Source organism: Capra hircus, chromosome 8 (genome assembly GCF_001704415.2).
Source record: "Capra hircus breed San Clemente chromosome 8, ASM170441v1, whole genome shotgun sequence".
Classification (NCBI taxonomy): domain Eukaryota; kingdom Metazoa; phylum Chordata; class Mammalia; order Artiodactyla; family Bovidae; genus Capra; species Capra hircus.
In genome coordinates this window covers 50,648,151-50,661,121 of record NC_030815.1, presented here as the reverse complement: position 1 = coordinate 50,661,121, position 12,971 = coordinate 50,648,151, and the positions used below count along the sequence as shown (strand labels likewise).

The following is a 12,971-nucleotide window of genomic DNA, read 5'->3' as shown; positions in this document are numbered from 1 at the left end:
GCATATCTCCAACTTAAATTTACAATTTGCTCAGACATCAGCCTAAAGCTTTCATCCTTGCTGGAAGCTGTAGGCATAAAATCAGGTCTGAGCTTAAACGTGTGAAGGATTTGTGGCCTTCCCTCTCTGTGGGTCATACATGGGATGTCTGTTTGTTTGTTTACTGCATACTGCTGTTTATTTACTAAAATAGTTAAACAAAGTTGTTTTTTTATTTACTGCATGTTTGCTATATGGTTAGGGTCCTGCTATGCTGTTTCTTCTTATATCTGTAGTGAGAAAACTATAAAGAGCCCATGTTCTTCCTATGACTTTTTCTTTAAAAAGGAAAGCACATTTGCATACTTCCGCGTGAGCCTATGTTTCAGACTTATTTTCCCTTTTCTATTCAGAATCAGTGCCCAGAGAGATTCTAAGCTAGGGGTTCTTAAAGGGTCCCTGGGTAGAAGTCTGAGGGTCTGTGAACTTTGATGAAAAAACAAATTAAAGTTATACCTTTACACTAACCTATAGCTGAAAGTTATCATTTCCTTCAATTATAATGGAGACAACAAACCACAGTGGGATTAGCAGTACCCATGACTGTTTGCAATAGCAGTTACAGATGTTAACATGGCAAATACAAATATTTTTCTCAAAATACAGATTGTATTTTTATTACTTGAATGTTATAGTGTTACTAGGTTTGTGCTTGATCCTGTTAGCTAATGTGCTGATAAAGAAGCACATGTATTGCAAAACTATTTTAAAAATATTTTAATCACTGTATTTCAATATCGTGGTTTCCTTTATAATCTTACATATTCAAATTATGCATTTTAAAACATTATTCTGAGAAGGGGTTCCCTTAACTTCATCAGGCTGACAGAGTATTATGATACAAAAAAAGTTGGAACCCCAACCTTCACCCCCCCACACACTTAAAACAGGTTATTTTCCTAAGGATGTCGGTTTCTCAGGGGAATGGTCTATAAATTATAAAGATTACATTTTCCTGAGAAAGGTGTCAGCATATTTTATAGAACGTGGTAAAGTATAGAACATGATAAAAACCTTTCTTTTTTAAAATAGTTGTTAGAAACATGTTTTTTTTTTAACCAAATAGAAACACATAATAATGTTTTACATTTTATATGATTTTAAGTAGATTTCCCAAGAGATTGGTCTCCTCCAAGCCAAGAGAACCAGTGCTGATTAGAGTATGGTCTCAGAAATTGCTGGCTTATGCCCACGTGGTACACTCAACCCGTCTGACTGGCTCACTTGTGAAAATGCTCCCACTGGAAGTCAGTCTCACCACCACTTGCATTTAATAACAGAGATTCACTTTGATGTTGATACCTGTTTTGATAAATGTTTGTTTTAAATTACACTTACATTGTCTTTTTATGCTTTGGTGCCATTTTTTAAAGAAGTAAAATTTACTGAAGGATCACATACATTCAAGAAAGTGAACACAGCGTAAGTGTTCATCTCAAAGAATTTCCACAACTGAACACATGTGTGTAACCAGCACCCAGATCAAGAATGTAGGCTGTTTGTATTCTTCTGTTTGTAAACGTTATAAAAATAGCATTTGTTGTGTGTCTGTGATGGACCACAAGTGGGTATCTGCAGAACCACACAGTACCTTGCCCCTTGCTGAGCACTGATGGACTCCATCTAAAGAGACCATGGACTGGGGGAGGGACACAGGCTTTGGCTCAGCTTGAATCCTGTTAGACCTCTTGTGGTCTATGCAACCTCTGACAAATTGCTTAATATTTTTGAACATCAGTGTACTCATTGGTAAAATAAGGCTATCAGCATACTATTACTTTTCTTTCATGATTGCCAAGAGTTAGAAAAAATAAAATTAGACTGTCTAGTGTATATGAGTGATAAATGAATGATGGATGCCATTATGAGTAACTGTGAACACATCAAAATGCACTCATTTGTAGCCTAGAGGTTTATTATAGCGTAATAGAGGGGGTTGCAGGAGATAGTGCATTAACTAAAGTTTTCAAACTTGCTTGGACAATTTTTATAGCATAGTAAATTCACATGGTGTTGGATTTACCACAGTGTGGATATAGGTTTAAAGAAAGGAAATAAAACTTGGTTTTTATTTTCTTGAATTTCTGAAAAAGTGAAACTCCCCATTTACTAAACGAATTTTCTTTTTCCTTGGAGGTGTTGGAGAAAATTTGACAGATCCATCTGTAATAAAACCTGAAGACAAACAGTAAGTTAATTTATCATTTAGAAAATTGCATTTGACACATCGTACATGATTTCTTACACATAATTTTTAAGCACTTATATATCTTGCCTAGATCCTAGGACGATTTTGAGGCAGGTTTTATCCATGTCTGTATCTATATCCCCAAATATCTGTATCCAGATATGATAAAATACAGTAAGATTTAAAATACAGTTTTGAAGAATGTATAGCTTAGGAAATGGAGGCCAAAAAATAAGCAGAATATGATTAAATCTGGAATTGTTAGTACACAAAAATGGAAATTGTATCAAGACCAATGCTGTAGCCAGAACTTTGTTGCAAATTTGACTCTTGAGTTTTCTAGTATCCCAGACAAAAGAGAAATATGGGTAAGTTCAGCCTCCATAGGCTTTGACATGAAGACAATATCATAGGAGAGACAGTTTCCTTTGTTGTCTTCACAGTGGGGTCATTGTATTCTTGTCATGGGTCGTGTCTTCCATCACATGCCTATAAAATTAAACCTGGGGGCAGAAAGTGTGCTCTTTAGTAACAGCAAATCTGTGAGAGGCCCAAATGGTGGGGCTTAGATATGGCGTCATCAGATTGTCTATTAATTCAGGACGGTAAATTATACAGAGAGAGGCGTCATCTGCCTGTCCTTTGAATTCCCATGGACATTTTACCCCATGAGCAGGCTCTTGGGAGGACTTGGCAGTAAAGGATCTGAGTTGGTATTAACGGTGGAGTAAAAAGTAGTGATGATTAAGGAAAAAAGTGGTGCTTAAGGATGGATCAATATAGAAAAATGACAGTGGTTTTCAAACATAAACTTGCATCATAATCACCCAGAGAGCTTGTTAAAACACACTTTGCTGCCCTTTACCTCCAGCTCTTGCCCCCGGTTTCTAATTCAGTGGATTTGGGATGGGTTCGCATAATGTTGCAAGTTCCCAGATGATTCTAATTCTGCTGGCCTAAAGCCCATACTTTTGAGAACTGCTAACATATGACATTTTAATTTCTTAGTTGTCCTAAGTGTCTAAACTAGGTCTGTTGGTTGTGTATGTATGTATATATATACAAAATGGGTGATTTCTATATGACGAACTCTAAAAAATTTTATTTCCCTCCCGTGGACTTATTCACCACTTTTATCCTATATTCTTTTACTGAATGATTTAATCTAAATGTGGTACCATCTGTAGGTGTCTCTACAAGGAAGTACATCTTAAAGTGTATTAGCTGTTTCTTTGAATCAGGTGAGCTAGAGAAGATAAAAGTGAGCTATATTGCTCCTCTGCATCCAAACCCCATGGTATTTGACCCTGGAGTTCATGTTGTAACCCTTAGTGTACAGATAAAGGCTTTGCTATTTTTTTTTTTAGCTAAAAATATGTATTATTTCTTCAGTGGTCCTGTATGCCCAAGAGTTTGTAGTAGAAACTTTGTATAATTTTGCAGTGAAAATTTTTGCATATATAATGAATCAAATTTATGTATACTTTAAATATATCATTTATTAAATTTTGACCTTGGTATGTATATTTAATATGACCTGAATATTTCCAACTTTTCAAATTCTAAGAAGATTATATTATTCCTCTTGACAGTTGAGTATTTAATTGCATTCTATAAGCCAGTGTGTCTCAGTTTCTATTAGGGTCACCTATGGGGTCGCACAGAGTTGGACACAACTGAAGTGACTTAGCAGCAGCAGCAGCAGCAGCAGCAGCAGCAGAGAACTTTGAAAAAAAAAAAAAAAAACTGCTCAGAATTATCCTCAAGTCAGAATCTCAGGATGGGACCCTGATGTCTGTATTTTTCAAAAGTTTCCCATGTGGTTCTAATGGGCAGTCAGGATTGGGAGCCTCTGTCTTATAGCAACTTTTTTTTAATGACTTGAGGATGGGAACACTGGACACTGATAGGTCGGTATCACTATAGCCTGTCTGGTTTTGTGGGGTCACTTAGTTTTGGTGCAGTTCTTCTTCTTCATGGTGAAGATAATAAATACTATTTTCTCACAATGTGGAGAATTACATCTGATTAGTTCAATGAGGCTCACGTTTCTGGATGCCTCTTATATATTAAACTTTTGCTACATAAAGCATGGGCCAGGACCAATAGCATCAGCATCACCCGGAAGATGGTTAGAAATGCAGCCTCTTGAGACCCTCCCTTTGTTGTTGTTCAGTCATTCAGTCGTGTCTGACTCTTTGTGACTCCATGGACTGCAGCATGCCTGGCTTCCCTGTCCTTCACCATCTCCAGAGCTTGATCAAATTTATGTCCATTGTGTTGGTGATGCCATCCAACCATCTCATCCTGTCATCCCCTTCTCCTGCCTTCAATCTTTCCCAGCATCAGGGTCTTAAAAGACCCTCGCTAGACTTCCTCAATCAAAAATCTGAATTTTCAGAAGATCTTCACGTGATTTGGTGTAAATAAAAGTTTGAGAGGGACTTCCCTGGAGATTCAGTGGTTAAAACTCCATGCTTCCACTACAGGGGGAGCGTGGGTTCCATCCCTGTTCAGTGGAACTAAGATCCTGCATGCTTCGCAGTGCAGCCTACAGCCCTCCGCCCCACCAAAAAAAAAAAAAAAAAAAAGTTTGAGGAGCAAGTGCTGTCACGTGTTGTTTATTTTACTCTTAACAATAACCTTAGAAGGAAACGTCTTCAATCCCTGTTCACAAATGAGAAAACTGAAGCTCAGTGGAGATGGTAACTTGTCTGTGAGCAGAAGAGGGTCAATGAAAAGGAATGATCCTCTACCAAGAGGGAAGATATTTTGTGGTGCAAATTCTGATATTGTCTCTAATGCCTGTTGTCTCATAACTTTCCCCAGCATGTGAACTTTGCCCTTGCATGCAAAGACCAAATCATTACACCTTCTTTCCCAAATCCTCTCTGGCCACTCGCCTTGGTTCCTCACTCAGGTCACTGACCCTCAGTGGAGGTTGCCTCAAGTGTTATTGGTAGTTTGGGATTGCATCTTTTTTTTTTTCCCCACTTACTGCATTGATGGTTTCAGGCATGTGACAAGTATGAAATGATAATGATGAGATGTTCTTTAGTAGATCTCTCTATGTACATGGCACTAATTAGCATTTCCTCGAATGTGAAACCAAGTTACCACCTGCTTTCCTGTGCTGTGAAAAATCTGGAAAACAGTTGTATATTTTTTCAAGCATGGTTGTCTGAGACTGCAAGGCTGTAGGCATGGTGTTTTAGTTAGTGTCCCTACAACCTTCCTTCACTCTCCACTGCTCAGGGAGTGGTTGAACCCCTGATACATACATATTATAGTAATTTTGATTCTTTTGTCTTAACTTTAACAAAGCTCATAGAGGGAAATGATTTCTTTTACAGCTTTTATCTGAGAATCAGTGTTATATTTCTAAGTTGGGAACTTTCATGCTTTACTGGGGGGAAAGAAATGGCAGTGTGGAAGGCAAAAGAGTGATATATTCCAGTAGGGTCATGCCAGAGAGACTATAAAAGGAATCCTGCAATTTTAATGACTCAAAAACCACCTTTGTTTTTCACATTATCAGCATCATAGAATTCTGGTACTAAATACTGTGTGATTCTACTTCTTTGCTACATTTGGTTTCACCTTAAAGAAGTGATGCCTTACCATGTGGACTGAAAGAGGAATAGTTAACAAAAGGCAGCTTATGCAGCCTGGTAAACACTGCAAGAGCCGTATTGTGTAAGGGCGATTGAGTGACCAGGAAAGTTAATCCTGGGTGTCTGCCCATGTCATCTTCCCAAGAGATTTCCTCCACCTACCCGCCTCAGAGCAAAGAGGCAATCTGAGATCAAACTGACATCAGCCCTCGTTCTGAGCTTGGCACATCTTCAGAGCAGCTACTGTTATTCTGCCAAAAGGAAGTGGAAATTGAGATAAATGTTTCAATACTCAGATGGAAAAAAAAAAGTCCATTTTTACACCACGTCCCTTTTGAAAAACCACATTCCTTAGAAGCAAAGTTTATTGTTTCCTTTTGTGATAGTTTGCTTTTCTTTTTTCTTAAGACGTGGTATTTAAGAGCGGTAATTGAGTTCAGATTTTAAAATGTGCTGTTTTCCACTCAGCATGTCATTAAAATAAAATATTAGCTTTCATAAAGTTTCTTTGGAGGTATTCCTGGTGTGCTGTGTTCCATGGTGTATAGCATGTCAGTCCAAGAATGATAGTTGTATATGATCTAATAACGGGTAAACTTTGACCCTGGAATCTATTATAATTTTATAATATTATGAGAATCTATAATAGATCACTTTTAGAGTGTTCAAAATGTGCCTAGTATATATGATTCTGTTTGTAATTTTGTCAGCTAAGTTTACTTCCACAAAATCATTTTCTCCTAGTTGTCACGTCTTTTCACTAAGAGCCCAGAAAACTGCCGTAGCCGTTTGCAGAGGAGAAGGAGCTATCGAGAGAGCCATGCATCCTGGGTGTCGGGTTTTGTTGGGCTTTGTGTTTGAGGACGTTAATTATGGTCAGAACAGTATCTGGGTTTGAAACAATGCACATCAGTCTTTTCAGGAGGGGTGCTCCAATAGCAAATTTATTTTATGGCACACTCACCTTTTGGGTTTTCTAGTAGAACAGTTGGTAGTGAATGTCATTCTCTCACCCCATATGCATGAGAAAGGGTCTCACTGTATTTTGTTTTACTGTGGTACATAGAAAATTCACTTTTCTATCAGATTAGTGTGGAAATGAGTTTCACAGTAGGTCTTGGAGTTGGGTACAAAGATTGAAGTGCATTTGAATTTTAAATGCGCAGACCTAACATTGTTGCTTCCCCAAAGTGCTCTGTTCTTTGTTGGCTCCTTCAAGTTTACTGGGTTACTATGGGATACTCTTCAGTATCGGAGAGAATCCTAGTTGAGCTCCTTTTTCTTAGCTGTGATCTAATTGATATTCTGATATTTCCTCTAGATCAAGAGGAATGGTGTTTGGACCAGCCAATTTAGGGGAAGATGCAATTAGAAACTTCATTGCAAAACATCGTTGCAACTCCTGCTGCCGGAAGCTCAAACTCCCGGGTATGCCCCAAACAATTCTATTTTTCTCTAAGTAAATCTCTCATTGAGCAACAGCCATTGTAACCTGGGATGGAGTAGAAAATCTTAATCACTTTTTTATCTCATTCGCAGTCGAGGCCTGACTTTCTGACTGCAAATTTTTCAAGTCTCTAAAGGGATTAAAAGGACAGAGATTTACTTCAGGTTCTGCCAAAATGTGATAAAACAACATCAGGCCCAATGCTTGTCACAGTCTCTCTAAGGGAAACGTTCCACCTACTTAATTGGGGGTAAAATTGGATGGAGGCAGATTCCCCCCACCGCGCCCCCACCCCTTGGATCTTGTGTGATGCCCGCAGTATTTCTATTCTGTTCTTATTTACTCATTGGACATTTGGGAGGCTGGGGCATGGAAGGAAGCACCAGCTCTCAATTAAAGTAGTGCTTTTTATGATAAAAACCTACCCCTGTCAACATATATTGCAAGATATGTTTTAAAAATCTGATTTGATAGTGTGACATGCTTTCTCTAAGACTAGTAGACTTAGCACAGAAAAATATTCCTAACATAAAAGGCAACAGCCAGAGGTCCGTGGGCCCCAAGTTGGCAGCCCCAGCTCTATCGCATTCTTTCCTCTTATCTCAGAAGGGACGCTTTATGTCTGTCTCAGCTCATTCCCTGTTTCTCTAAGGTTGTACCACACTTGTCCTTAAAATGGAATTTTACATCTTTTAAGCTGAGTAGCCCTTCCAGCCTTATCATAAGTGATTGATCCCCAAATTGGGAATCAGTAAAAGATCAACATCCGTTGTAACTTGGGATGGAGTAGGTGAAAATTTTCAGCAAAGAAAGGCCATTTCTAATCTTGTCGGAGTTGCTCCTATGGGCACGATGCCGCAGGAGACAGGGATGGGTAACAGCTTCCAGTTCCAGCAGGGAGTAGCTTGTCAGCTGGGGAAGTTGTGGTGGGGATGTCGAGTGGTACCGAGAGTGGGGTCTCGCTGTCATCTGGTGGCTGCCCAGGACTCCTCACAAACCATACAGTGGAAGTGGGCAAAGAGAACAGTCCTTGGCACATTGGCTGAGCTGCCTATTGACCTCCTCTCTGACTACAAATAGTCCAGGAAGGAGCGGGGCCTGGACTGAGCCACATCCAGGCCTCCAGGTAAGGGTCCTCCTGGAGGCAGGAGCTGACATGTATCTCCCAGCCTATGATCGCAGGCCAGAATCCAGCTCATTAACTCAGCGTCCTCAGGTGCTGACCTCTTCCCACCTCTGATTCATTGTTTCCTGGGCAGGACCACTTCTTGTTCTTGAGGACACAGGGGCTGTATCTGATCAGCCAGGATTAAGGGAAACTTTAGGTGTAACTCACTGCTTCCCTCCAGTCACCTCTTCTGTAGGATTAAGATTCCTCCATCCCCTTCCTTCTTGCCTTTCCCTACCACGGTGGCTTTTGAATCATTCAAGAATTCCTCCATTTCTAGATCTAATCCTTATTTCCTTTCAAAACCTTAGTTAACACATTTAAATGGAAATAAGAAATATCCTCATTTACTCGAACATTTGGTAATTTGAATTTAAAAAAGCTTAGCTCAGAAAACAGGAGTAGGGTGATTTTTCTTTTTGTTTATATTTTACTGTTTGTTTTTTTTTTTTAAGAGAAGTCATCTCAGAAAGTGTATAAGAGCATGGGGTCCATAGGTTGAGCTCACATCCCAGAAATGCTTTGTACTAATTTTGTGACCTTGGGCCTCATTCTCATCCATGAGCTGGGAATGATAGCACCTACCTCATAAGGGTGGTGTAAGGATTGAAGAAACGTAATAAGTGTTGGCTATTATCAAACTATAGTATGTATTAGTTTTATGTCCAGGTAGTGGCCATTTAATATTAAAAAATTATAAAGGAATTTATGTTTAAGCTTAACAAATTTAATCAACATGGTATACTGTGATATCCAAACATTTAAAGCTCACTGTCCTCCTTAAGTTCTCCCCAAGGGTTGCCCTTGTTAATGATTTCTTTAGGTAATTTCCCTGCTGAACTAAAGAAGGAGGCTTCAGGAAGCAGATGATTTGGTCACTGGACAATGCTTTTAGAGGTTCAGCCAAACCTGAGGTACATTTTTGTTGCAGAAAACTGACCACTGATGTCTCAAGTCCACCATTCTGACTGAACAGTCTGATTCTGCCATTATTCAACAGTGAAAATGCCCTGTTTCTAGTATGGCCTCACTTAGCTCTGGCCAGGTCACGTCTCAAGGGCACTATGTATTGAGCCAAGCAACCGAGTCTTGCCACAGTGAACACAGCCTTGGGGAGTTAAATACATGTGTGCCTGGTGGGGTATACCTTGAACAGGGTTGAGGGTTTGAGTTTCACACATCAGAGGGAGCAGAGTCTTCTCTGAGCACTTGGCCTAAAGTCCAGTCTATCTGAACATCATGTTCTTAAGGTTTCCCTATCACTGTCTTAACTGTCTTCCTTGCAGACTTAAAAAGAAATGACTACTCTCCTGGAAGGATAAATTCTGCCTTTGGACCTGAAATCAAAATAGAACCAGCTGAGGAGATTCCAGAGGGGGAAGAGGGTAGTAATTCTCCAGAAGACCTCACACGATTGTAAAAAAAAACAAACAAAAAACCAAAAAACAGAAAACAAAAAAACAGAAGTAAGAAGATGACAGCCTTTGCCCTGCCTTCCATGAACTCTATGGTAACATAGATTGGTGATATAACATTGATGATGTCAGAGCCTCTGCCAGAATGGCCTTATCCCAAGGGCCTTCTGGGACGTGCCTTCTGAGTCTCAGGTCTCTCTTGCCCAAGGACTTCCCTGTTGTTTGATGAATGGGTTTTCCTAGATATTGACCCTTGTGCAGGGTGCTTTGCATGTGCAGGGTTCATCACGCTCAAGTGGCACAGGAAGACATTTGCATGAATCAGCTGGGAAAGCTGCTCCTTCATACCTCATTCCTTGGTGCAGAATGCTGGGCACTTAAAGAACCAGGCAGATTAATTTATTTTCTCACTCTGTGTGCAGACTCTAACCTCCACTGCTATTCATCACCTAACTCCCATATTGTATTGATGTATATAGTTGTACATAAAAAAGTCACTTGACTTCCTTCTCTCTCCTTTCCAGCAACATAGGGCTTTATATGGTGGCAGAAAGGAAAACAATGGAGAGAAGGTGTATTTGCACAGACTGGAGGATGCTCCTGCACAAACTAGTCAGCGAAAAGTAGCATCCTAGTGACATCTACTGGGTTTGAGTATCATCAGTGGATCATATGATCACTGGGCATTTCAGGTTTCTCTAGAAGAGAGGAAAGGGAAATCGAAGACAAACGCCCTACCATTTTCTGTTTTAAAGAGAACAAGGATATATAAAACTAGCAATTATTAAGAAATGTTTTCCCTTCCCTTAAGCTCAGGGACACTATTGGTTAGAGAGTTGAGGAAGCCAACCTCTTAAGAATTACTCCCTTTTTCAAAGCTGGGTATGTAATATTACAAGCTGAATTACTCTATGTCAGGTCATATAAGTAAAGACAGGGTTTCTGAATGAAAACATGCTTTGAAAATTTTGCAGTGCAGAGTTCTAGTGGCTTCAAGAGTTGCTGGAGTGTATAGTTTAAGTATGGCCTGAGCGCATGTGATCAGTTTCAGAAACCTGAAGAAAGGGTCCCTGGAAGCCACACTGTACAACATGTTTGGGGGATCAGTCATCCCTCTTTCACACTTATCAAGGGTCACCCTACCTCAGAACAAGCGCAAACTGTTCACCCAAGGAGGACTTGAAGGGCTGGGTACCTTCCCCCCAACTCCCCTCATCTCCTTGCCTCATTAAAAAGCATTCCAATCTATCAGCAGCAAGCCTCCTGGGGCTTGAAATTTTCACCTTATCTTTACCATTAGCCCTTGCATTAGCTGGCTTCCTTTCAAATCAGTGCTCCTGTATTCTTAGGTTATTCTCTGGGGAAATGTTGTCCAAAGGTAGGGGGATGGAAAGCCAAGGATTTGGTTTGCCAAGGATAGTGTATGATTTTTGTGAGATGCATGATGACTGATTTACAGCCCTTTTTCTTTGGTCTTGGGGTGGTGGGAGGTGGGAAATCTGGGTGATTTCTTGATTGGCAATGAGGATAAATTGTTAATGCTTTTTCGGAGCTTAACTGCTTTATCCTGTTCTGCAAATCAGTAAGAGATCTGTTGGTACTTCAGACCATGTTGAACTATGGAAAGAGGCAATTTTCCTATCCAAGGCCACACTAGAAAGCATTAATTCATTGGTCAAATATTTGTTACCTGGAATGGAACTTGAAAAAATACATTTTGATTTTTCTTTTCTGTGTTGTGGTTTTGTGTCTCTCTTTTTAAGAAAATATCACCAGAATAACAATTTTAAAAAGATGAAACACTGGGCAAAGGTCACCGTGGGATAGCCGACAGGAAAATACCAATGTGATAATCATGACTTTGATTCATGACCACAAATGAATGAATTCATTCACTTGGTTAATTTTATTCAACAAGTATTTATTAAGTGCCTTCTCTGTAATGTGTAAGAGATGAGGGTGCGGTGCACGTAACATTTCTTTGCCCTTAAAAAGTGGCATGTATTATATTTCTTTTTGGGTTATTGTTCCAAGTTTGGATTTCTGGTGAGTGCTGAAAAATTTGACTTTTGGGGGAATGTTGAACACAGAGATGTGTCCCGTATTCTATCTGCCAGTGAGCAGTACATTTAGACTGGTATATGAGAATTAGGGCAAATGACATAGCTGGGATGGTTTTAGGAACCACTGAGGAAAAATGGACTGCATCATCCTTATAGGAGCCCTAAGCCCATCTCACAGATGGCATCTGAATCTGGGGACCAGAGAAACAGCTAGGTTCCTGGGAGTCCTTTCTGAAGGCATCCTGAGCACGGGCATTCCCTTCTTGGGGCTATGTGTTCCTGGGGTGACTTCACCCCATGACATCTTAAAGCTTCTAGTAACAACTCTGGGCGAATGAGATCAGATATAGTTTTGGGTCTTTCTCACCATGCTATTTTCTGTGGCTCTGCAAAACAACTTCTGGGTGACTAAAACTTCCCTGCTGCTGCTGCTAAGTCACTTCAGTCTTGTCCGACTCTGTGTGACCCCATAGATGGCAGCCCACCAGGCTCCCCCGTCTGTGGGATTCTCCAGGCAAGAGTACTGGAGTGGGATGCCATCACCTTCTCCACAAACTTCCCTAACAACCATTTAATGAAAAGTTGAAAAAAAAAATGTTTTGTTGTTGCTGTTGTTTGTTATTGTTTTAGATGAAATGGGTCATTCACACTCTAGAAGTCATGTCATAGATGCTCCTGTCATGGCTTGCAGCCTTTCTCCATCAGCCACCGGCATCTACCACAAAGCTTGGCATGTAATAAGCGTTCAACTTTATTTGTTGAAAGAAATAATAAAACCTTCACATGATAATGGATTTCATTTACTAGTTAACAAATCAGATTTGCATTTTTAATCTAGAAGGGAATGATTACCAATTCCTTAAGACCCAACACAATTCTTTTGATCTCTCTCTGTTTTAATTTTCCAGGAAATAGCTTTTAACAACCTACACCTTGTCTATTGAATTCTCAACCAGTTCTTGCCCTTATCGTCATGGCAATAATACCAGAGTACCATCCTTCTTACTGGTGACTATTGAAATGAGATGATAACTTCC

General features: G+C 39.8%; 1 protein-coding gene across 5 annotated transcripts in view; it reads left to right on the top strand.

Annotated features, from left to right (window-relative positions):
- Positions 1-11,602, top strand: part of TRPM6 (transient receptor potential cation channel subfamily M member 6) — a 120,182-nt gene extending 108,580 nt beyond the window's left edge. For all 5 annotated transcript variants that reach the window (XM_018052073.1, XM_018052074.1, XM_018052071.1 and 2 more), the window contains 3 exons: positions 2,176-2,227; positions 7,163-7,269; positions 9,743-11,602. In XM_018052073.1, the coding sequence (XP_017907562.1) occupies positions 2,176-2,227; positions 7,163-7,269; positions 9,743-9,876 (293 nt within the window). In that variant the 3' untranslated portion in view covers positions 9,877-11,602. The remainder of the gene's footprint in view (positions 1-2,175; positions 2,228-7,162; positions 7,270-9,742) is intronic.